The sequence below is a fragment of the Micropterus dolomieu genome, linkage group LG09, assembly GCF_021292245.1.
Source record: "Micropterus dolomieu isolate WLL.071019.BEF.003 ecotype Adirondacks linkage group LG09, ASM2129224v1, whole genome shotgun sequence".
Classification (NCBI taxonomy): domain Eukaryota; kingdom Metazoa; phylum Chordata; class Actinopteri; order Centrarchiformes; family Centrarchidae; genus Micropterus; species Micropterus dolomieu.
The window spans coordinates 12,710,441-12,735,225 of record NC_060158.1 but is presented as its reverse complement, the minus strand read 5'-3'; the positions used below and the strand labels follow the sequence as shown (position 1 = coordinate 12,735,225).

General features: G+C 39.7%; 5 protein-coding genes across 7 annotated transcripts in view; 3 read left to right on the top strand and 2 right to left on the bottom strand.

Annotated features, from left to right (window-relative positions):
- Nucleotides 1-331: 331 nt before the first annotated feature.
- Nucleotides 332-8,967, bottom strand: krit1 (KRIT1 ankyrin repeat containing). Its single transcript, XM_046059434.1, has 17 exons — nucleotides 8,743-8,967; nucleotides 7,645-7,814; nucleotides 7,219-7,375; nucleotides 6,753-6,845; nucleotides 6,521-6,650; nucleotides 6,189-6,432; nucleotides 5,936-6,051; nucleotides 5,008-5,151; nucleotides 4,718-4,874; nucleotides 4,035-4,142; nucleotides 3,586-3,742; nucleotides 3,165-3,316; nucleotides 2,831-2,997; nucleotides 2,603-2,690; nucleotides 2,309-2,515; nucleotides 828-944; nucleotides 332-662 (listed from the first exon to the last, which is right to left on the bottom strand). The coding sequence occupies exons 2-17, from the start codon at nucleotides 7,744-7,746 to the stop codon at nucleotides 573-575; spliced, it is 2,229 nt and encodes a 742-aa protein (XP_045915390.1). The 5' UTR covers nucleotides 7,747-7,814; nucleotides 8,743-8,967; the 3' UTR covers nucleotides 332-572.
- Nucleotides 8,968-10,172: 1,205 nt separating this feature from the next.
- rpz2 (rapunzel 2) lies at nucleotides 10,173-16,481 on the bottom strand. Of its 3 annotated transcripts, none has more exons than XM_046059548.1 (2): nucleotides 16,319-16,481; nucleotides 10,173-11,485 (listed from the first exon to the last, which is right to left on the bottom strand). In XM_046059548.1, the coding sequence occupies exon 2, from the start codon at nucleotides 11,442-11,444 to the stop codon at nucleotides 10,758-10,760; it is 687 nt and encodes a 228-aa protein (XP_045915504.1). In that variant the 5' UTR covers nucleotides 11,445-11,485; nucleotides 16,319-16,481; the 3' UTR covers nucleotides 10,173-10,757. The 3 variants fall into 3 exon arrangements, with proteins under 3 accessions (XP_045915504.1, XP_045915503.1, XP_045915505.1); XM_046059547.1 differs by lacking the exon at nucleotides 16,319-16,481 and adding an exon at nucleotides 12,482-12,634; XM_046059549.1 differs by lacking the exon at nucleotides 16,319-16,481 and adding an exon at nucleotides 12,383-12,402.
- Nucleotides 14,489-17,811, top strand: si:dkey-266f7.9 (uncharacterized protein LOC100006223 homolog). The gene is made up of 5 exons (XM_046059546.1): nucleotides 14,489-14,590; nucleotides 14,993-15,033; nucleotides 15,699-15,791; nucleotides 16,355-16,925; nucleotides 17,137-17,811. Exons 1-5 carry the CDS (start codon nucleotides 14,528-14,530, stop codon nucleotides 17,434-17,436), a joined length of 1,068 nt encoding a protein of 355 aa, XP_045915502.1. The 5' UTR covers nucleotides 14,489-14,527; the 3' UTR covers nucleotides 17,437-17,811.
- Nucleotides 17,812-18,120: 309 nt separating this feature from the next.
- On the top strand, nucleotides 18,121-22,023 carry LOC123976897 (transmembrane protein 272-like). Its single transcript, XM_046059290.1, has 5 exons — nucleotides 18,121-18,191; nucleotides 19,654-19,716; nucleotides 19,812-19,862; nucleotides 20,003-20,194; nucleotides 21,164-22,023. The coding sequence occupies exons 2-5, from the start codon at nucleotides 19,656-19,658 to the stop codon at nucleotides 21,418-21,420; spliced, it is 561 nt and encodes a 186-aa protein (XP_045915246.1). The 5' UTR covers nucleotides 18,121-18,191; nucleotides 19,654-19,655; the 3' UTR covers nucleotides 21,421-22,023.
- A 913-nt stretch (nucleotides 22,024-22,936) lies between these two features.
- Nucleotides 22,937-24,785, top strand: part of mrpl9 (mitochondrial ribosomal protein L9) — a 3,802-nt gene continuing 1,953 nt past the window's right edge. The window contains exons 1-3 of the mRNA XM_046057892.1: nucleotides 22,937-23,201; nucleotides 24,312-24,471; nucleotides 24,588-24,712. Coding sequence (XP_045913848.1) covers nucleotides 23,121-23,201; nucleotides 24,312-24,471; nucleotides 24,588-24,712 — 366 coding nt within the window. The 5' untranslated portion in view covers nucleotides 22,937-23,120. The remainder of the gene's footprint in view (nucleotides 23,202-24,311; nucleotides 24,472-24,587; nucleotides 24,713-24,785) is intronic.

Genomic DNA, 24,785 nt, shown 5'->3' with positions numbered 1-24,785 from the left:
TAATTAGGTATATTTCATTAATGTGGCTTATCAGGCACACAACATAAGCTTTACATTCAATATACTACACAATGCTTTTTATGGCATTCCTAGGCAATTATTTCTGTAGTATCTTGTTTTGTATTCAAATATTAGCCACATTCAATGCAATTAAGTACTCTATTTCTAACATTACCCAGTGTGTTACATATTTGCATCGCACAGTAAAATTATTTTCTGAACATTTTCAGAAAATCAACATCAGCCTAATGTTGTGTAAGATGTTTCACTCAAACTTTTTTTATATTAATTTTGTTAATTAAAGAGAACACAAACTCCCAATACATTCTCATTCATACATCAATCCATTTATTAAAACAATTAAATAAACATATTTACAGGCACTCAAAATAAATGACTTGTCAAAATGCACAATGTGAAGTTGTGAAAGCTATCAATAGGCCTAATATATAAAATGAGGATTCGTGGATGGCCGACTTCGCTCTTCATCCAGAGTTATTGCAGTCAAATGAGAGTCAGTAAGAAGAACCTGCACTGGGATCTTTCGCAGCTGTAGTTTCTTAAACAGTTTTTCAGCCATAGGCATATTTGTCCGTTACACTTTTATCATTTGGAGTCATCTGTCCACTCAGCTTCATCAAAAGCTTCACAATAAGGCCAGCCTGTAAGGAAATAACGAACATAAGAGACAGTGCTTCCATATTTAAACTTGACAATACTGATTTTGAGCGTTCATCCTTGCGAATGGATTGTCATCAAAATATTCAGCTTATAAAAAGACTCTCTCAACCATTTGAATAGTTTTGGAAATGTCCTGGAGTACTTACCTGTTTTGTGTGCACAATGAAGTTAATTTTATTGTCACCACTGTGTATCTGGAAGTACTGGTCAGCATGTCCGAGCTGCCACCTGAATGTGCCATACTCTAAACTGATGAGAAGGACCTGGGGGGTGCAGAGATTTAACAAATTAACATACTGAAACATCACACCAAATGTTCAATTAAAAACAAAGAAGAATTAAAGCTGCAAGCAGCGTTGGGTGGGCCCTCGCACGTGTAGCACGTCGAGGTGTGAGGCGGGCCGTGTTGCAGATTCTGGAGCTCTGACGGTGTGGCTGTTAATTTACCACGTGCTTCGTATGCTGCACAAATGTGTTAATTATCACTTCCTGTGTCCATTTTGTGGCGCTACATAGCACTTGGTGCTATGACTATAACTTAATTTTGGCATGTCAATGTGTTCGGGGCGTGACTGTTATCAAGCACGTAAAGTTTATGTGCAGATGTGAGCATGTAGACTTAAGTTATAAGAACTTCCATGGTGAATCATGGATTTTGACGACACGCCCCGGGCAAGCTGGTCGACTGCTAGTAACTGTTTGAATAACTTTTAAACGTGAAATTAAACGTGAAGTCGGTCGGACTAAATCTCTAGGAGGAGTTCGTTAAAGTACAAAGTGTGTAAATCGCCAAAAATGATCATTAAAATCAAAATGGCCGACTTCCTGTTGGGTTGAGGCAATGGCTCCAAGAGACCTTTCTATACATCTGGACAGGATACACCTACCAAAGAAATTTCATATACGTAGGTGAAACTTTGTCCAGGGGCTGCTCTGTAGGGGGCACTAGCGAGCCATTTTGCCACGCCCATGCGCGAAAACCATAAAAAACGATAATGAAAACTAAATTTTTGCCGCGTCTGAATTTGGTTTGGTGAATCTTTGAGTATGTTTAGGCCCCCAAAATTGAGGTTACTTTGCAGAAAACAGAAAAATAATCCCTTCAGTTTCAAAACATACATTATTCTTACAAATATTCAAAGTTCTGTTTTTATAATAGTTCCATTTGCAGATAATAACCATTAACAGAGATATTCCACCCCAAACTAATAGCTAGGATAATATTGTATCTTATGTAAGTTAACACTTCTTACAGAGTTAACTGCAACCCTTTTACATCCAGTTCCCATTTTATTTTTCCTTTTATCAAGCCTTCAGGCTGGGGAAATTATCTTATTCCACACAGCATGGCAGTATCATATATATTACAAGAGCACAAACACCTGTTAAAACTGTCCAAGCAGCTTACGCAGCTTATTACCTCATGACCATCTATAGCTCCCTACAGCACTCTTACAACACTGGCCACATAAAAACTTAAAATAAGTAAATTATCCTTCCATCTATAGAAATATGTGCTGTATCTTGAGGTCTAAACACAACTCACAAAGCTTTACATTTGCAGATCACGTGGGAACATTTGGCGTGTAGCTGAAGTTTAAAACAGAGAATAAAAAGATGGCGATACCTTGGTCTCCATATTCATGAGGTGCAGCCCCTTTGTGTTGACCCCGACGTACACGCGGATGACCTTGTGGTTGCTGGCGCTGGCCTTGGTGTAGACCTGGCCCGTGAAAAAGGCCGCTCCATAGGTCGGGATGTCCCAGCAGTTTTGCAGGAAGAGTCGCTGCAGGTGGTGCATCTCTTTACTCACCCCCTCGCTGGTGCTCAGAGCCTGTCGGATGGGGAGAAGAAAACCTGTCAATCAAGCCAGAAGTGGGGTTTCATTTACTGAGAGGAATTTCTATATCTTTGAGCGTACTTTGTATTCATGCAGAATCCTGTTGGTCCAGTGGTACGCTTTGCTTTTCACCTTGGATATCGGCACAATTGATTTCAGGTTTTCCTCGCTATTGAAAATAAAGAGAAATGCAGCTTTTTACTTCATACACCCACTTGAGCAGAATTCAAGGTTTTTCCTGCACTGCAAAAATATAGTTTTGAACAGAAACAAATGTTCATAATATGTAAATATGAATTGAAGTTTTACTTGAGGAACCCTTGTTTGTGCTTCTTGCTCTCATAGTTGCCATAAATGATCTGCAAAAGGAGGCTAGCCAGTGTGATCAGCTTGCTGTCTGGAGCGGGAAAGAAGCCTTTCAGGAGGCAGTGACGAGCCTCGTCAAACAGAATGAGGATGGCCAGAGGATCCTCTACCTGGAACACAACAGCAAGCAGCAGAGTGAGGAATGATACAGGACACGTGTCGAGTAACCAAGTCACTCAGCATCCCACATCTCCAGTCAAACTTTCTGTCTCTGACATCTCTAACTAATGTATAGGCTGTAAACTGGAAGCTTCTTGTACAATACAAAGTGAGCTACCTTTTTCTCAATTTCGAGAGGCAGCCGCACATCCCTGCGGAGAAAGAGCTGAGGTGTTTCCCTTTGAGGATCCAGCACAGTCAAGTCCGTCACAATCTCCGTCCAGATCCGCAGGTGCTGTAGGGGCTTGTGGTACGGCTTCAGCTGCAGGTCTGACACAAAAAACACACCGATGTTAAAGGAGACCTATTATACTGTATTTCCCTATATTGTAGTTCTGTGACTCCTGTATGGTAGCTTTTCATGATTCAAAGTTCAAAAATCATTTTCTGTCTTATACTGGCCTTCAAGTAGGCCCTAATTTCAGAGTCAGTCTGAAACAGGCTGCCCCCCCCCCAAACTGAGCAGGTCATGGTGTTTTCTCACAGCTGGTTCTAGAGCCACAGGACGAATTAGACAGCGTTTTAAGGAGTGAACTCACAGAGGTTCTCAGAGCAGATCCAGATGGTAAAATACTGCTGGGTCTCTTGCGAAAGACGCATGCCTTCCATGATCTGCTGTACTGTCGTGTTGTTGCCGTGCTTAAGCTCCACAGAGCGATATGAGCCGTCCATGCGGTAGATACGCACCTTCTCATACTGTGGAATACACAAACATACCATAAACAAAACCAGCTTTGTCCTTTGTTATTAAAAAATTAATTATCTTTAATCTGAAGGCAACCTCAAGCTATGCTTGCGGACATAGCACCATCTAGTAAAGAGCAGACTTAACTGCGACAGAAATATTTTAAAGAAATTCTTTACATGCATGTGCTGGAGGGGTATGTAAAAACAAATAAAGACCAATTTAATATATTTAACAACAATTTGGTGTCATGTTTTGCAACACAAATTTATTAATACAATTAGTGTCTGATGTGTGACTCACAGGTTTGCCGTTGGCTTGCTGCAGAAGCTTCAATGTCTCCTCCCATTCGTTCTGTTTGTTCTCTTCACACACCTGAAGAGGGGACCTCTTCTGCTGGTCTTCTATGTGCTGAGGTGGGAAAGTCAATATCAATATTTACTTGTTATTGTCTACCACTGCAACTGCGTTGTGAGATGTGATATAGTGCATAATAATACATAAATGCTTTGTCTAAATTAGCATCATAAAGCAGTTACAACATAAGTCAAATACACATTACTTTTTAACTTCCGGGTATCTCAGTCACAGTGTAATAAACATCGAATATTCAATTTGTCAACCTGTAAACACATCATTGATGTCCAATGTATCAATATTGGCAGAAGGCCTCCTGTTCATCATACTTATGTTTTTTGCATGTGCATTACTGAAAAAGTTAAATAAAATAAAATAAAAACAGTCCAGTTTTGCTATGTTTACCAGTTTTTCTATAACTCTAGATATAATGTTGTTTTATGTGAAGTTTTATTAGTGCTTTAGTGTTACTACAAATCAGGAAGTTTATACATTATTTCCAATGAATGTGCATTTAGCTGTGGTAGTCAGACCTATCTCATCTTAAAATTATGATGGCAGCTTTGGGGGGACAAAAACAAGAGTAGGAAAGCCAAGTGTTATGACAACACCGATATTACATTTCGTACCCGGTCGATCTCAGGGTGCTGCAGCAAGAGCTGCACTATCTCTGCGTGGCCTCCTCTGGCTGCAAAGTGCAGAGGGGAGCTGAGCTGGCCGTTCAGCAAGTTTGGATTACAGTTACCTTTCTCCAGTAACAGCTTGGTCGCCTCAACTTTACCGTGCCTGGTTGGAACCAAACAAAACTTAACCACAACCTCATCATTCACAAGAGAAAAAAAATCAATAAATACAAGTAAACAAGAGCTTTAGGATTCTTCAGACTTCCTCAGGGCTGTGAGATAAGCGTCAGACTCACCAGCAGGCATAGTGAATGGGAGCCCAGTGATCACTGTCCAGCTGCTTGACTGAGAAACCGCTGTCCAGAAGCTTAGACAGTAGCTCTGTGTCTCCTTCACAGGCACTGCGGTGGAGGGGGAAGTCGTCCACCCACTGGCGTTCCCTGCGGAGAATTCTGTTAATATAATTTAGTGTTTAGACTGCATGATAAAAGGTGGAATGGAAAAGAAGAGGGGAGTCATGAAAATGTTGCAATGGTCATGACACAAAGGGATACGTCTCAAAAAGAGGAGAAGTGAGACACAAAGATCAATAAGGTGTTAGTATCGTAGTTGTCTGTTTTTTGGTTTGTAGTTGGTCTGACGATTGCTGTATGGCACACTATGAATTTCCGAAAGGACTAATAAATCTATCTATCTATCTATCTATCTGTTAAGAATATTTCTTAGGTGTCTTAATTGATGTAACAGGGAAAGGCTATACAGGTCTAGCTTAGAGTAATTTAACTGATCCCGCAAGTGTTTGACATTATAGCTTTAGGTATTTCTCACATGTACTTGTCCTTGTCAGGAAGACAACAATAGACTGATTTATGGATAGTGAGAGATTCCAATATGACGAAGCATTGGAGTCTAAACATCAGGTAGATAGTTGTTCTAGGTGAAAGGTGACCTAATAGAGAAACCTACAGGCACTAGGGGGAAGAGAGAAACATAAAAGGGACACAAGATGTTATCCTTCAGATTTGGTGTTGGCATTTGACGTGTTCACATGTTGTATGCTGGCACTGTATCTCCTCGGCCGGGCTCAATAAACCATGCTATGTTAAGTCTTCATCAGTCTCCGAAACTTCTTCACACCTTAACCTGGCTCACAATCTCATTTCAACACTATCTATCTATCTATCTATCTATCACTATGTGGTTCACGTAAGAATAACCCCTCACTTGTCTTCTGTTACACAGTTAGGACCGTGTTGCCACTTCTCCCTCTTGGGGATCTGGATCTTTGTGTAGTCGGGCGCTCCGAGCCCAAAGTACGGGTTGATGATAACTTTGTCCACCTGAAAAAAAAAGGTCGGACAAGAAGGGATACAAATGGAGGGTTGGACAACCAATCTTTGGTAAATGACATCAAATATATCCATTCCTCATCCATTATCTATAAAGCATCTTTTGGTGCTAAAACAAGCTGACTCACCCGGTTGGTATACTGCAGATCAGAGCCGTATAGCGGGTTGAGGATGCACATGTCTGCCTTCTCCAAGGACATCATCTTGCTCTTGATCTCCAGAGCGGTGTAGCCCATGTGCAGACCGTCGTCACTCAGTTTGCCCTCGCTGCTGTAGGCCGGGTTGCTGACGTTGGTCTTCACCCGCTCCACGGGTGCTGGTCTGAACAGAGCGGGGATGGCGTGAGGCACGGTGTGTTGCTCTGCTAACCATCTGCAGGAGGTCAAAGAGACAAATGTTTAAGGTCGGTTTCCCCAAAAGCTTCCATCCAAGAAGACCATGTTTTCAACTGCATCCTCACTTGTCTAAGGCCAGGAGCATTTTGGAGGTGATGGAGCAGAAGTGAGCGCTGGTCTCACTGCACACCCGCATAATGTCCTGGAAGCAGTAGAAGCTCGGGCTCCCGGCGCTGTAGACAGGCTTGCTGTTGTCTATTCAGAATTATTTATCAATATTAAGTATGTACAGCTTAAACTATTCTTACAATATCTGAGGCATGAATTTAGTAAGATTGTTTGGGTTTTTTTGCTCACCTTTAACGCTGACCGGCACAACAAAAAGCGAGGCCTCTTTTCCATCATTGTCTCTATCAAGGGGGAATTTTTTCATGTGCACCACACGCTTTCCTAAAAAACCGAAACCAACCAAATACTTTGTTTAGATCAGTGGTTCCCAATCTTCCCAAGAGGTCAGGAACACCCGAAGGGGTGATGAAAAGACGAAAAAAACATTTCTTCTATGCAAATATTCAGTTTCTTTGTACTGTGAAACATTGAATAGTTTTGCCTCTACATGCCTCTAAAACTATTCATATTAAAGCATCTAAAAAGGCAATATCGATCTTTGGCTGCGCTGCTCTTGTGCAGTCTGTGACAAAGGGTCAAGAGTAGACTTCACTTTAAAGCATCAAAAAGTTTGCGAGCCACTGGTTTAAATAACAGTGGTCATACTGTATGCATGTTTTGAACATCATGAGCATCACAAATGTCCCACGCTCACCTATGAAGCCTTGGTTATTGGATATGGGTCGGATTGTTTCATCAACATAATCCAGTATGGATTTGGATTTGTCTCCTCCCGTTTGGATCTTCGTCGCCAGGAGGACTTTCTTTCTTTTCTTCTCCTTCCCCTCCAGAGGCACTTCAATCAGCAGGATCTTCACGGGAACCAGAGGAAACATAGAAACTGAGTTACAAATACTGGACTGGAGGTTAACTCTTGTCCACCTGTAAAGTAACTACACAAGAAAAATGTAGAGAAGACCAAACTAACATAACTAACATATTTGTGGGCATTTTGCACAACTGCATATCTCCCAGAAGAAAATAAGCTTCCTCTTCAGTCTTTTGGTTGAGACCATTGACTGTATATAAGAGAGGCAGACGCTGAGACACCAGCAGGTAATCTGTTGTCACACTCGTTTACCTCATAGGCTTTGGCTCTGTACTCCTTTGAGCTCAGACTGACTTGACTCTTTGGGCGAATGACAGCAACAAACACATCCTCCAGGCTGTCCTCGTTGCCCATACTGCTGACTTTCTCTCAGTCCCGACAAAACATCCTACACAAGGGCCAAATGCTGTGGAGAGGCATCCCTGAAACAGAAGATCACAGGGGGGAGTTATCACGATTGTTGATTAGTTACTTCCTGCAGACATCCAGCTTGTTTTCATCAATGTTAGAGCTGTGCAAACAAAAATCACAGTAACTTTACACAATAACAAAATATTAGTAATGTGATGATACTTTGATAGAATCAGAGCCATTAATACGTTTGACATAAAAGTCACATTTCAAGCAAAAAATGCCAAACTACTTCGCATTTCAGCTTGATATAAACTAGGACTGAGTGTGAGTATGAGTCATTTCTCATTTACATTAGCAGGGCCAGTTAACATCAATTAACTTATTATTACTTTTAGGAACCAGAACAGACAACATTTAAGATATGGTTAGAATACATAAACACAAACAATGTTTAAACTTTTCATGCAAAGCACAACCTTCTGTGATACTTGAAACTGTGATGCCCTATAACTGGATATAAGACATTATTTTATAGAGGTTTATAGCAATGTTTATATGCCTTATGAACGTATTATAGTGGATTGCTTCAGGTTTTACCCACTCTTCAAAAACATACGTTGACTGCATGTGTTGTAAAGATATCAATAAAATGAAACAGAAAATAAATAAAACAGAGTCCAGTTAAACACTCCTGTGAAGTCTGTATGTCAAACATTAATAACTCTGAGTTCAAAAAGCAACTTGTTGAGTTCAGAGGGGGGTTCCGCCCCGGAAACCAAAACTCTCTGTTGTCTTAAAACAGTTATAACACAACGTATATTATATAACGTTACTAAGTTTTAGACCACACCCCGTTCTGCTGGATGAAACCTGTGTTTATATATCTTCATGACCACAACAAATACAGCCAACTTTTCTTTAACGAATCAGCAGCTGTAGCCGGGATGCTACAATGCTCATCACTGCTTTTCCGCTCGTTGAGCCGCTGAAACTTACCGAAAGCGACTTGACTTTTCCTCAAACACACGTAACACCAATCTTCTCAGCTCGCGTGGAGTTTCACTTTATTAAATGTAACAGTCCGAGGCCGCGAGACCCCTCCAGGTAAACTTCCAGAGCGGACATACGGCTTGAAGAAATAGCAGCAGGCCTGTAGTTTGGGCAGGTCTGCAGAGTCGCGTTGCGTTTGATTACAGCAGCTGCGGTAGGACAACAGGGGACTCTGGCGGTGAGGGGGACTCAGTGCGGCAACCTAAATCTTCTACTGCAGGTTTTCAGGGTTTTTAAACTCGTTGTACTTGCTAATTTAACTTAAAATAAAAGCTGTTTTGTAAAAATTTTTTTAAAAAGATTACGTTATTACAGGAAATAGCTAAGATAGCTTATTTGCTTACTGGCAGAAATGAGAAGATTGACACCACTTTTTATTTATTTGTATAATTTATTTAATTCTCTAAACACTAAAATGCCTGGTTAGCTTAGCGGGAATAACGCCCTCTGACCAACTAACAGTGAATAAGCGTATTTTCCAAAATGTGGATGCATCTTATTTCCATAGACTGTGCACAGGCATCTAAACTATCAGTTTTAGGGAAGCAGCTTACTAATCTGCCAATGTCTTGACTAATTCCTTAATTGTCCAAACAATTGTTCATAACTAAATTAACAATGATATACAAGTCTTCACATTTGAGAACTGGAATCAGAAAGTAATCTCTCTCTCTCTATATATATATATATATATATACTCTACGATTACTTTTATTTGGTAGATTATTTCTTTGTTGTAACACTTCTTGGTAAGGAACTGTATGGAACATGCATTTGTAAGATGAGCAGCAGAGCTGAGTATGTGGGTTGCGCCCATGAAAAATTGCCAAATCTTCTCTGACAATGCCAATCACCTTTTCTTTGCTTTGTTCCTTCCAAATGTGGCACCACTGAAAAGGGAAATACTCAGCTTTTCCAATGGTATAACATTTATTGCCAAGAAGCATTGTTACAACAAAGAATCTACCAAACACAAATTTCCTTACTTTTTGTGTGTAGTTTATGTATGTTATGTGGCTTTGAGCAAAGTTTGGGTAGGTGTTCACAGCTTTTTACAAGTGGTTCCTAGTGAAATTGTCTGTTTTTTTTCTTTTGGAGATTACTTTGTTCAGTAATGCATTGCCTTATTATGAATTAACAACATTTGGCCCATTAACTTTAATTTCCTGTGACATCACTGCTATCCCACCTTTCCTTTTGTTAGGAAATGAAAGAGATTGTTCTGCCTATTTGCATAACATAATCATTTGACTTACCTTACGTATTGTTAGACACCACAAAGACACTGTTACTTTAGCTCCTGTTGACAGGCATCTTTCTCTGTGGTGTATTATACTGTATTGTTCTATATTATAGGAATGGAATCACAATAGAAATCAGATTTTTAGGAGTTCAAGTTTATTGTTTATCTGCTTTTATGAAAGCATTCTGTTCTGTTTCATTAGGTATATTCAACAACAACTTTTTAAAGTCCTTCTTTCTAAAAGAGGGGTGTGTGTATTTGTATATGTTTGTGTGGATACAAAGTATGAATCCATTTTTAATTCAGAGCTATGCCCAGGTAAAAGGCTTTATTGCATATTTTACAAACTAATCCAACATGACTTTTCTAATGTATAAATTGTTGTTTTTTGGTATGGATGAAATAGATTTTGTTGATCAACTAATAATGTGTACATTTTACTACAGCATATATTGACATAAAGCAGCTCAAACATATAGTGGTCTCTTGGAAATAAAAACAACATACAATGTTGATACAATAACTAAAATGCTGCAATAAGAATAGCAGGTGCAGTTCAAGTGCACAAAACGTGGCTTTGGTTTTATTTATACTGTATATATAGATATTTTGTAACATAATTTGTGTTTTTTCCATTGGTCCACAGCTAAGAGTACACTTTGTTCCCAGTCTTGTAGCCACCAAACACAGAGGACGTCCTCTCCTTGCTGGTCTATGTTCAGGATGAGTTGTCTTTGCACTGACTGAGCACCTCCTGCATCTTCTCCTGGATGTCCGCCACCCTCTTGGCCCACTTATCCCGCACTTCGTCTTCGTCGTCCTCTGTAACAGCTGTGTAGGCCATGAGGGCGATGAGGCCCATGTGGAACAGGTGGGCGATGTGGGAACAGCGGTGCTCCATGATCACATGGTCGCCGTCACAGTTGTCCAGGTACACCTTCAGCAGGGGTCTTCCGAACAGCGAGTTGGTACCCATCACACCACGGTAGTACACATCCAGACTCAGGTCACTTTTGTCTCTCTCATAAATCTTCTCAAAGGTCTCCATGTAGCGCTGGTTGTTGTCTGGATCTTTCTTCACCTGAGCCACCATGGTGTTGAAGGCAGCATACTGGTGCTTGATGTATTCCTCGTACTTGCCGTAGGTTTCGTTCACCTCGTCGATGCGGATCTTTCTAAGGCACTGTTGATTCTTTTGGGAGATGCTCTCCAGTTTGGTGTTGATCGCCTGGAAGTCCTTGTCTAGAGGGTGGCCCTCCTCGTCCACCAGGCCCTTGCGAGCCACCCCAACCAGGGAGGAGACTATGCCAAAGATGGGGTCAATGGAGGAGGCGAAGGAGGAGACCTTCTCCACGCAAGACAGCACCTTGGCTGCAGTTTTCTTGATCTGTTGTGCGTCAGCCATTCTTCTGCCACGTTAAGGTCCACACAAAGTGAGTCTGGAGGCTGGAGAGAGAAGAAAGCACCACATATGTTCTTTAAAACTTAGTTTGTAGGCCTACTCTTCATGGTAACATCCGCTTCTGACCACAATGTAAGAGATTTAACTAAAGTATTAGTCACAGAGGGTCTCAAATGATGCTTTGGTCTGTAAAATGAAAGAAATGCTCATCTCAGTTTCCCAAAGCCTAAGTTGACATTGAAATTTCTTATTTTGTCCAACCAACAGTCACCCAACACCCAAACAGTTTAATATCACAGAAGACTAAGAACAGCAGCAAACATTCCCCCTTGAGACGCTGGAACCATTAACGTTTGCCATTTTAGGTTTTAAAAATTACTTAAACAATAAATTGACTGTCAAAAGAGATGTCTGTCAATTGTTTTGTCGATCAGCTAATTGATTAATAAATGAATTGTTGCAGCTAAAGAAGGGAGAGGAAACTTGTTTTTGTTCTTCCACAATGTTTTAAGAATTATCCATTCAATGAAAAATTAGCATTGTGTTTTACTTTACTTTACTTTAGATTATTTACAATAAAGCACTTAACTGCAGAATTTCAGATGACATATCAGAAATCTACTATTTATTTCAGATTGAGACTGAGTGGTCAGTTATAATGCATTTTTCACATAGTTTAGACATTAATCATCCATTTCAGTGCTGCCCTGCTGGAAAAATAACTCGGGGACAACAGTGGGTGTGTCTGCATAGTAACACAGGAAAGACAGGAAATACACAAATGGTTACAGGTCTCAACTGTCATCGTTAAGAGTTCATATAACCTCCAGTGGCTATTTGGCACCTTTAACTTGAACTTACTTTGTTTGTTTTCAAGCCTGTTTCTTCCATTTCCTGATTCCCAACCGCACACAAACACAAATCAACCATCTTTCACTTACTTCATGCTCATTTCATCCTCGCTGACTCAGCTACTACACCATTCAAACACCCTACAGATCATAGATTACACATTACTGAGACAACAGATGTTTACTCACCAGAGATAAAACAGCTGGTATCTCTCTGTCTAATGAAGCCGTCTGTCTCTGCTTTCCACCATTTTCCTCCCTAGTCAAATAAGGACAGCCCTTTCCTGCCAAATAATGGAGGAAGTGACTCATGGATGCCCTCTGCTGATTGGATTAGGGGAGTTCTGATGGACTGAGGTTGTAACCACAGGTCCAACCACAGCACAGATGTATGCCAGAAAGCAATTTTAACAAACTCTGATTCTGAACTCTATACTATGAGATGGAAAACTCTGAGTTTTTGTTTTGAGAACAGCTGATCAGAGTCAGTTCAATCAACCCTGAGTATGTTCACTCCGAGTTAAACTTGTGCATGGTGAATGTGTATTGTGTTTATTAATCTTTGTGAAAAGAGTATTAGTGATTAGTGATTTTGAGTATTGTTTGTGACAACCTTGATTTGTTGGCCTTAGCCATCAGTTGCTGTAAATAGTTTGTCTTTGTTCTAGCCACAAATATGTATATATGTATGTCCATACAATTAGCAGTACAAGTAGGAGTGAAAAGCCCTTTGTGATTTGAATACCTTTTTCTCCTGTTTTTGTAATAGAAGCCTAGGTTAGTGCTTTGTCTTTTCTTTACATTTTGTTTTTGTTTGCCTAGCCTTTTTGTTATTTTGGGCACTGCTCAACTCTGAGTAAAATAAAACTGCTAATTTGTAAATTCCCTTTGTTCTCTGGCCTTGCTTTGGAGTGGGAAGAGAGAGTGGGGAGCCACACTATATGTTGCGTCCAGGTTGCCCCTAGACCTTGGACATAACAATGTATATGTGGACTGTGCTCATTCATCTTTTAAAAAAACCTGTGTCAAAGCAGGCAAAAGTGTCTATAAGTTCACACAATACAGTTTTCTGTCCTTAATGGAGGATAAAGTGGTGGAATCGGACTGTGTATTAGCCTTTAGCCTTCATTACGTTTTAAATACATTTGTTCACCTTTAATCTGAAGGGACAAAACACAGGGGCCGACATCTGAAAATGGAAAATACATAGATCAAAAATATAGACATGATTGTAGGCACACAATCTGATCCATTCATAATGGGTTTGACCTGATTTGACCTTGAAAAGGCGTTGAGGTTAAAATACAGTATTTTAACATTTTAGTTTTAACATCTATTTAAATCTTGACTCAACAGCATCCAGTGGCTTTATTTCTGCTACTTCAACAAGGGTAGTAAACGTTAAACTGTTCACAGCTTAGGCTTATTTAAAAAAAACTCTCTGTCTAACTACATTCTGCAGCTGCACCATGATCCTGCTCACTCAGAAATATTAACCTATAATCTCCGGTATTATAAGAATTATGGTCCATAAATGTGACCATCATGAGTGATTTAATTTTTTATTGGTCACTGGCCCAGAGTTTAACTTACCCCTCTCTCTGAATCAGAAAACCCGGAGTTTCCCTCATTTTAGGATTAACTAGTTTTCACTAAACCTGCTTTCTGGAGTACACTCCAGATGCCACATAGATGATCAGTATACAGAAATGAAAGACAATGTCATAGTGGATTAGCTTTAAGCAGATTTGTGCTCTTTTTTAAACCCATGCTTTTGAATATTTGCATTGCTGTGGTAAAAGTCAAAAAAAGAACTGCAGGAATTTAGGTTCTATGGACTCTGGATATACAATTTGTAGAAACAGCTAACCAAATATTATTCAGCTGGACAAAGACAGGTCTTATGTAATATTTGACTTCCCGCATAGTGATATGAGACAAAAACAGGAAAACATCTGCAGATTTTTCCATGTACTATACATATACAGCCCATATTGTCACAGTTGAGCAAGCAGGTTACTAAGGAGCACAAGGAATAGGACCCAAATGCAGATTCAGAGGCAGTGCAGATGCACTACAATGATTTAATGATTGGGGGGAAATCAGTGTGCAAGACCACAAGGCAGTCAAATACAGGAAAACAAATCTGACAGGGAGCAGGCAGAAAATCCAAAGTCCATCCAACGAGACGGTCCAGGAAAACAGTAAATAACCCACCAGAAACAAGGGAAATAGATGGAATGCTGGTTACAAGGACAACTGAAAAAAGGGACCACGCAAATTAAATACACTATTGAGGTGAGGCTAATTAGACTCAGGTGAAACTTATCAATTTATCAAAGATCAAAACTGGCGGGAAAATGCACAAAGGCGGGAAGTAAAATAACCCAAGACGCATGAGGTAGGACTAAAAGATTAGGTACCATGGCAACGTTATAGCAAGGCAAACGCCGTCAAACCTTTAACTCTAAATGAATAAAGTCAGAGGATTTTTTATGTGTTTCTGAGCCACAAAAAGTGAGTGGATTAAATGAATACCCCTCGCACACAATCACACCCCTATGTTCCCACCCCTGCTCTGTAAAGTAGAGCTAACAACTGCTCCTCTATGGAATTTCCCACAATAACATCCCAGGTCAACACACTGACAGTGGCATTTTGCCTCTGATCCCTCCACTCCCTCCGTCTTTCTGTCCCCAGGCACCTGGACTGAACCGAGGACCAACACCTTCTGCTTTCAGGTATGAACCAGAGCGGACTAGAGCAGCACATCAGCAGGTTTGATACAGCAGCAGTGGATGGTTTGGTTCAGTTTTGGGATTAGAAAGGTTTAAGCTTGCTATTGAAATGGCATTGAGGGGTGAGCTGAGGTCGACCGGGAATGAATTGGTTCCACTGATTGTTTGCTTTTTATATTGGCTGACATACTTTTATGAAAAGAAATGAAATGCTAGCCTGGGAGAGAATTATAGTTAAGGGGAAATTTAGTTTTAATTTTAGTTTACTATCTAATCAGTTTCATTCTCAACAGATTTTGAACAAATATTGATTCAGCTAAAGTTCAAGCCAAATTGTGCTGCCTGCCTGTGATATATGTACATTTAAAGCTGGAACTACACATCCAGCAATCAGGAGAGCAGGAATCAAATACACGCACAAATATAAATACACTGAACAAATTATAAACGCTTTTGTTTTTGCCCCCATTCATCATGAGTTGAAGTCAAATATCTAAGACTTTCTCTATGTACACAAAAGCCTATTTCTTTCTAATATTGTTCACAAATCTGTCAAAATCTGTGTTAGTGAGCACTTCTCCTTTGCAGAGATAATCCATCCACCTCACAGGTGTGGCATATCAAGATAGTCTTTTGCAACGTCTTAACTGTACCTCTGCTAATCACAGACTCATCAGAACTGATCGATCAGACATGAGACACATCAGAGGAGGTCCAGTGAAAATGCAGAAGATGTTAATTGAGCTGATGTTGCTAGTGGGGTGAGTAAAGTGAAAACGTGAACACATTATTAGTATTTGTTTGCATTCCAATTTTAGGTTTTAATACAATTCGGTTGAAACAAACTTTACTTATCTCAAATGCAGTTTTACGCAGCAGCTCTTCACTCAGGTCAAAAAAACACACACAATGGATATGGGAAAGAAAAGAAAAGCTAAAATAATCGAAGGCTATAAGCGTAAAAAGTGTGAAACACATTAATAAATTAATATATCAATATATCATCCATTTCAATATCCAAAAATATCTGAAAAATAAAATACACAAACCAAGTTAAGTTGTACAAAAGCATAAAAATGACCTGAATAATGAAGAAGATGGATAGTAGGGGAATAAAGGACTTTTACTGGCAGGTAGTGCAAAGCATGTAGTTTTTTCACCATTAATAATTAATGGCTTTATCCCATACCCATATCATGAACGTTAAGGAGGACATTCTCTGGGAACAAGAAAAATCTCCTTTGAAAACCATAGGAGGTGGTTGGGATTGCAAAATTGATGCACTTACTACAGAGGCCTCTGGCAAATCTCTGTTCTGTTGTAGTTTCCTTGGTTTGAGTCACAGTGCCATTCAGAGACCCGACTATGATGACACACCCAACCCGGAATTCCTCAACCCATCCTGGATGGCCAGCATCCCTGATGATCAGTTGCTGTCCGAGGTCTCCATGCCTGGCACGCACAATACCATGGCCAGGTATGGCGGTGTGTACGCTGAGTGCCAGACCTGGACCCTGGCCTCCCAGCTTCGAGCCGGCGTCCGCTTCCTTGACATCCGTGTCCGTCACGACAAGGGGAACCTCACCATCCATCACGGGGTGTCTTATCAGCGGGCTCACTTTGGCCAGGTGCTGGAGCACGTGGCTGAGTTCCTTCAAGAGTATCCCAATGAGACAGTGCTGATGCGTATAAGGGAGGAGTTAAGTGAGACGTACAACATCTACGGTGCTGTGGTAGACTACATCCATCGCTACGCTCACTGGGACTTGCTGTGGCACAGCCGGCTCGTGCCAACGATGGGAGAGACCCGAGGGAAACTCATCATCCTGCAAGACTTTTATGGGCCTGACTTAGGGATGCGCTATGGTTCCCTGGACATAGCTGATCATTGGAAGGTATAAACACTTATGATTCAATTTCTTAATTAGATTTCACTATATAATCAAACTGTGCCATGTACATTTGAAAAGGTATAAAAACATCTGGTGAACAGGTTCAAAACATAAAGCTGTGGGTGCCTGCATCTTAAATAAGTGATACTAATTAACAACTCATAGAATTGAAATGAATGCTTTTGAGTTATTCTTTATCCGCTGTTCCCTGTAGGTACCCACAATTCTGCATGTGAAGGAGAAATGGCAACGGGTCTATGAGCACCTGGAGGCGGCACCTGCAGGAAACAAGGCCCAGATTTTTCTCACCTATACCAGTGGAGCTGGCGTGTTTGCGTACCCCGGAGCCGTTGCTCAGCGCATCAATGCACAACTGTACGACTACCTGAGGAACAAGACAGACCTGAACCAGCGCCTTGGAATCATATGCATGGACTTCCCTGCTGCTCCTATTATTCAAATGATCATTGACTTCCAACTAAAAGAAGTCAGAAAGGGAAAACAGGCCATCTAGTTTGAAATATACAATTTCTTCACTGAGAGAGAATATGATTAAACTTTTTGCTGTTAATGTCTGAGCCAAAATCAATCACGTGTTGTTCTAAAGGAACAGCAGAGTGAATGTACAATCAATGAGATATCAATGTGGACGGCAAAAACACAAGTTAGAGTTTGGATTAAATAGTAAGATGTAAACCACTGAAATGAACATGATTTAAATTAGACCTCAGATGAACTTTTTCATCATGTCATTCACCAAAGATAATAAAATAAATGTCATATAAAATTAAATAAACTGCTGTGAAAACTGCTGTGAAAACTGCTAAAGTGCGTGAGATCAGGTTGGTTATAATTGCTATTTTTACACATTTTGTAAGTGTGCATTACATGTCAGGTCATTTGGAAATTGTAAAAAAGCCTAAATAAGCCAAACAAATAGCAATAATGCACCATTCTTCCTGGGATAAAGAACAGCAGTCCAACACCTAATATGTTTCTTGACTTCATGTTTAGTGATTCTGAGTCTCTGAATCATTATCAGGAGTTGTGCTTGAGAAAGGACGGATGTAGAACGTCATGTTTCATTGTGACAGGGTGGCAGTGCTGTCGCAGAGGCGCTTGGCATCGGGTTGTGTTGGTATTGACATCCTGTTGTGGCTCGTTGGTGATTTAAGAGCTGGCCAGCTGCGTGGTAGGGAACAAGTGTGTCAACCTTTGCATCACAAACCCACTTCAACTGTCACACCGCTGTTTCAAGACTTGCAGAACGTGAGCCACATACACTGAACCAGATGGCTAATTTCACCTTTCATGGTTTACTGTTACTTCCAAAATGTATATTTAATTCCATTTTAGCTGATCACTGTAAAGGGAGACGCTGCAAATTTTACACATTCTTTTGTAGGGGAACTCCACCGATTGTTCACATCAGAGTCGGTTTACAGGTCTTGGAGTACAACTGAATATGCTGGAGGGAGCTTTGATGAATTGCCTCAAGTGATGTCACTTGAGTCAGCATCTGTTGGGGCTGATGACTAAAAGTCTGAAAATGAATTAATAGCTTAGCAGACATCTTTAGCAAGCTATTCATCTCTGTTTGAGGCTAGCAGCTCAAGGCTACATTAGCCACTGCTAGTGTACAGCAGCCGAGTCTCCTACTGAACTGTAGGTGGTAAGTTGCATTGTAGGTAATGTAGGCATTTGTCAGGGTTTGTCAAGGTAGAAGAATGCGTGGAATAAAAATGATATCTCTGGTTCTCTGTTTTCCAAAATGCAACTGCAAATTCTTGATTGAAAACAAGTGCCGAATGGGACATCATGGCTAGCATACCTGTTTAAAACTCTTAAAAGAGGGTTTAACTTTGCACTATGTTGCTTTCTTTCTTTCAATTGTTAGATATAAGCTGCTAACAGAGTTTTACCTGTCAATGTTACCATTATAAAAAGCCAGCACTCTGTCTTGTCAAAGATAAAGACACTTTCTAGAAATCATTTGAATATTGTATATTATTTAAACAAGACTAAAATGTGTTATTTTTATTTTGGCAAGTAGAATATGTATTTTAACTTTAGATGATTTCTTGGTGCTGAAATTACAAGTAATGTGTGGTGAAAATGCACCCTGAGTGTTTACTACCACACTGACGAGAGCTTATAATACAGTTTTTCCTGTATGTGTAACTGCAAGTGCACCACGCAGTCTTTTCTGTGCTGGATTACATTAATTAAGCCTTCGTGCTGCATCATGCAATCACATTAAGATCTATGGATTATGTCCAATGAATGAATTGCAAAATGTAAAATTTCAGAAAAGTGTAGTTTGCAAGAGAAACTACAATTGTGACTGCAGGTTTTTGGATTAAAATACACTTTGCATGCAGATTGTTTGTATCAGATAACAGTAACAGATATTATCTTTATTTCCTCCTGGTTAAACACAGATCATTGCGAAACAGTTTTTGAAATGCTTTGGCTTGAAACAGTATGTCTTAACATCCTGATAAAACAGCAAAAGACGTTAACAAAGTTGACGCTTTTTTAAGAGAAGTTACTAACGCCGACTCATGCAGAGTTGACTCACTGAATACTGGAAGAAGAAAAAGGCTTTAAAGTGTCTCTCCGTTCAGAGCTGGACAGGTACATTATACCATTGCTGCTGCAGCTCCTCTTCCTGTTGATGTCTGTGTATAACTGTTGTAACAAGACTCTTACTTTCTTTACTTTACTGCAGCTATGAACCCGTCTCCACAGGTGGAATTCGGGCCTCAGAGGGCTGTGCAGATTTCCGCAATTGGTCAGAAGTCTTTCCTCCGTCACATTTATGTCTGCTTTATCCTATGTTTTAATTTTATACCAATCATTAATCATCTGCCTCTTCTTTTCTCGTAGTTGTGGTGAATATTATTTGGTGGATGGTGATGATTGCAGCCATTGGTTTGGGTGGGTTTACTTCAGTTTTATTGCTGCAATATTTTGTGTATTATTTTTCTGATTTTTGACAGCAAGCAGTGTGTTTTGGAATAGTTTTCATAATTCCACGTTAAAATTGACACCTCTGGTTCTGGACACCTGCATCATAGGGGCTACACATGTGGGCCGTTGTCCAGTACAGCCCTACATCCCCATCTACCTGATAGTTTTGGGTGCAACCAGCCTCCTCTCTCTGTCTGTGACCTACACCAAGAGCGTCTGGGGCGACGGCATTGTTTTCATCCTGAGCTCGACCTGCATGAGCTTCCTGCACCTCTTCAGTTTCGGCTGGTTCATTGCAGGTGGGAGAAAAATTCCAAGAGATGTTATGTTTATGGCAAGATCAATCTTTAGACTCTACATTATTGCATAGAATCAGGCAGTGGTGTTAAGTTTTGAAGTTTGACAAAAACGTTTAAAACTCCAACTAATCTGCTCCATCAGGACTGTGTGGGTATGGTTTGATCAGATTTGGTTGAGAATGACCAGATAGCCCACCAACTGTCATCAAATTCTGATTCAAATGTTGCTGAATCCTGATTAGTGCACGTGACATAATCACATGCACTTTAAACAAGCAAAAACAGCACAGGCAGAAATCTCTCATGTGAAATAACCAGTGTTGGGGAGTAACTAAATGTAACGGTAATCCTTTACAGTTATTTGGAAAAAAATGTGTAATTAAATTACAGTCACTTTATGAAAATGTTCATGATTACATTGGGGTTACATCTGAATATTTTCTGTAAAAAGCTAGGCTATATGTTGAATAATATTAATTTTGTTGCTTTGCATATTTTTTATGTGCAGTGTCTTCCTTTGCCTTTCCCAGCCACAGACGTTTAGTAATATTTGATGCTATTCTGCTTCTTTTGATTGGGTCTCATCTTTGAATTTGCAGAGCCACCCATCTGCCAGTTAAATTGCCTTTCAAGCTGTCATTTGAAAATGGTTCATAATGGTTAGTTGAAAACATTCATTAGAAATTTAAAAAAGTAATTAAATGTTAATTACTTATTAATAAGTTATAGTACTTTGATAAAGTAACTGAAATAGTTACATTACTATTAAATTTTAAATAGGGTAACTTTTAATCAGTAACCTATTACATTTCCAAAGTAATCTTCCCAGCACTGGAAATAACTAGAACTGTTGTGTCACTCATAGTAAAAACCTGATTGAGAAAATGTGGTTTCAGAGCCTTGAAGTTCAGTTTAGTGTGTAGTTTCAACTCCAGACTGAATTGAAATGTTCTGAAATGTTCCCTGTAGGCACATGTTGGGTTTATCCTGTATATCCTCCCAACTACACACCTGGAGCAGCTCCATACTGCCAGAAGACAACCTACCAGTTTGCCTTCATCATCACCACTGTGGTGTGGGTCACTATGACCCTCATCTTTGTCTGTGGTTTTTGCTTCGCTCTACTGACCTGCTGTAAGACTGTATTTGCAAGACGTAGATTGATACCCAACCGTGGAACTTTCTATGGTGCGTTTAGTGAAGAACCCACTGCTGGTGATGTGTAATTTAAGTCTTGGTTCATGCATCCAAATGTCTAAGGAATGTACCTTTACAAGGAGTTTGACAGGAGTGAAACTTTTCCCAAATTTTGACAGTAGTGATTCTGCTGCTGAGTTTTAAAAAAAAAAATAAATTGTGGTAGTTTTTATAGTATTTAAACAGCAGCTCTAAAACCAGCAAGAAGATTTTTCTTTGTGCAGTCTTCCTGTGAAAGATCGGTACCTTACTTCACTTGAGACTTCAGTAACATTTTGATATTTTCTGTCTGTCTGCACACAACAGTTAACGTTTGAAACGACAGAAGATACACTGTCAGATAATCTAGCTGCAGTTCATATTGAGATGGAGAGTTTAATATTATATATTATATTATAGAATATAGTATTTTATTCTACTCTGCTGTATGTATGTGTTTTCCACTTTTCTTGACTGCACCACTTTTTATTGTAACATTGAATTGTTTCAAATAATTAAAGTTTGATATGTCGTTTGCATGATTTAATTGTGTGAAAAAAATCTTGGGTACCGCTCCTGCTAAGCATCCAATGACTGTCTGGTTCTTGTGTCACTACCAACTGTAATTACACAGTGTAAGGTAAGGTCTTGAATGAAATGCTGCCTCTATGTTATGCGTTGATAGTGATCACCTGCAAAATATGGCACTGTGTACTGACAAATTGTGGAGTGCACTTTTACATCACTGCAGCAAGGTGAGGGGTCAGGTCGTCCCGGCCTTTCTGTGGGGAGTTTGCATGTTCTCCCCTTGTCTGCGTGGGTTTCCTCCGGGTGCTCCGGTTTCCCTCACCATCAAAAACATGTTAGGTACTCCAGTCAGTGCCACTGACTAGACACTGATATATACATCTGGAGTTGGTCCCCGGGCGCTGCACAGTGGCTGCCCACTGCTCCCTTGAGGGATGGGTTAAATGCAGAGAATGAATTTCACAACATGTATGTGACAATAAAGGTATCTTCTCTTCTCCCTGTCTGCATCCTGATCTTCTTTTATAAAGTCTATGATCCTGATGCATTTAACATAGCATTAAATTAAGCTATGATTAATTGCATCCATGCACATTCTTTGTTATATACTTTTGAAAGTTTGCTGTGATGTGTAATAATTTTAACTTTTAAATGTGAACTTTACTGTGGTTTCAAGAAAGAGTCGCTAATTGCTACAGCAGTACCTGGATTCTTAAAATGAACAATAAAAAGATGAAGAAAAGACCAAAGAGACAAAATGCCTGAAAGTTCATTGTTTTTATGATTACATTTTCTTGAAAAACTTTAAATGTATTACCTATGCAATTTAAAACATACCTAGTACAGACAAAAAAGAAAACATTAAAGAAAGAAGGAAGGAATGTATAAAATAAGAGGAATCAGGAAAAATCTGATTTAGTCACCTTGAAACCGAGTAAGCTTTTATAAAGTTTATGTACAGAATTTTTAAGGATATTTTGTTTCAGGCTCTTTTTTGGGGCTACTATTACAGTTCGTGGGGTCCTTTTACGTCACACAACGAACCAACGCCAGATAGTTAGCATTAAGGTAGCATAAAGCTAACGTACATACTGCGGTTATCTGAGCGGTGATAGAGGAGTAATTTGATGGTGGAGGTGCCTAAGTCAAGGCTGCGGTGAACCTTTTAGTGATTTGTCTGAATAAAATAGTTGAAGGTGGAGATTTGCCGTGTAGAGTGAACATGTGGAGCTCCGGCCGCCGTGTCCTTCAGGAGCTGCTCAGCCAGCCTGCTGTCAGGAGCTTCTCTCTGACTCCTGCTCAGGTCAGTGCCTCTGCACATTTTACTTTTAAAATAATAAAACTCTGTCAGTGTTTGAAACTCTGTCTGCGTCTTGGCACAAACTAAACAGCACTCAGTAATTTGTTGGTCTTTGTTTATGATAAAAACATGTCAGATAACTTAGCTGTTGTGGTTTACTTTACAGGTGTAACGTAAATTACATGAATTAACTTTATTTTTTACAGAAAAAGAACAGGCTGTTTTAGAAAAATAGCTTTAAACTTATGGATACATTGTTGTAAGCAAAAAAAATGTAATTTCTTGTTACAATGCTTGCATGGGCGAATGAAACTGGTCTGAAACTGTCAATTCTGAATCAGCTGTACTGCCAAGTTTATTTACACAATTTGTTTTGGTGTGTTAGTGCGCAACATTTAATAGTACCTACAAATATAGTAGGTAGATAAAATGAGTACTGCAGGTCAAGAATCATAACTATAAAAGAAAAGAATAATAAATAAATGTACAATATGGCTAATAATCTGTCAATTATGTGTGTGTGTGTGTTAGTGTGTGTTGTGTGTAATTAATCTTTTAGTCTATAAAATACTGAAAAATATTTATACCTTCCAGAGCCTAAGATTTCTTATTTAAATCGCCTGTTTTGTCTGACCAACAGTTCAAACCACAAATCTCAATTAAACATTGTTGTTGATTAATTTTCTGTTTATCAACTAATCTAATCTTTATCCTTTTAGGATATTTGTTGTGTTCAGAAGAGAAAGTTGTTAACACCCTTCACAGGTGTAACATATAGGTGTCAATGTCATCTGACTGATATTAGCTTTAAGAATCAACATTGATATTTTATATTCATTGCTAATATATATATATATACTTGTTTTGTACCTGCCTTTGCAGTCTTTTATAAATGACATGTATACTAACAGGTGGTGGACATGCATGAGTGGGGAAAAAATAAAGAAGGGTCCACAGAAACAAACCGGTACACCCTTACTAACACCCCCACTACAGTGTTTAGCTGGAGTTAACAAATCCACATAATTGGCATAAATTGCAGCTTATTGAAGGCTACAGTTCACTTATGTGAAAACATTTGCTTTTATAAAAGTGTGTGCTTTGTTTCTGCAGAACACAGTGGTGGTGGAGCGCTGGTGGCAGGTGCCCCTTTCTAAAGTGGGCAGTCCACCGAGGCTTCACCCCCGAAGACACAGAATCTACAAGTTGGTTGAAGACACCAAACAAGCTCCCAAGGAGAAGATGGAGCTCATCCTGACTCAGACTGTACCCAGTGAGTATCTATAGTGCACATAAACCTCCCGACTCGTGAGCCGCAACAGGAAGCTATAAAATGCATTTACACCTTTTCTTTGCACCAATAAAACTCTTTACATTTTGTTCCGACAGAGCTTGGTGGGCGAGGAGACACTGTGTTTGTGAAAAAGTCTGTTGGCAGAAATAAGCTGCTGCCTCAAGGCCTCGCAGTGTATCCATCACCGGAGAACAAACAGATGTTTGCTGAGGAGTTAAGAGTATGTATTGCATTTTAATACTGTCATTTATCCTCCCACCACACACACACACACACACACACACACACACACA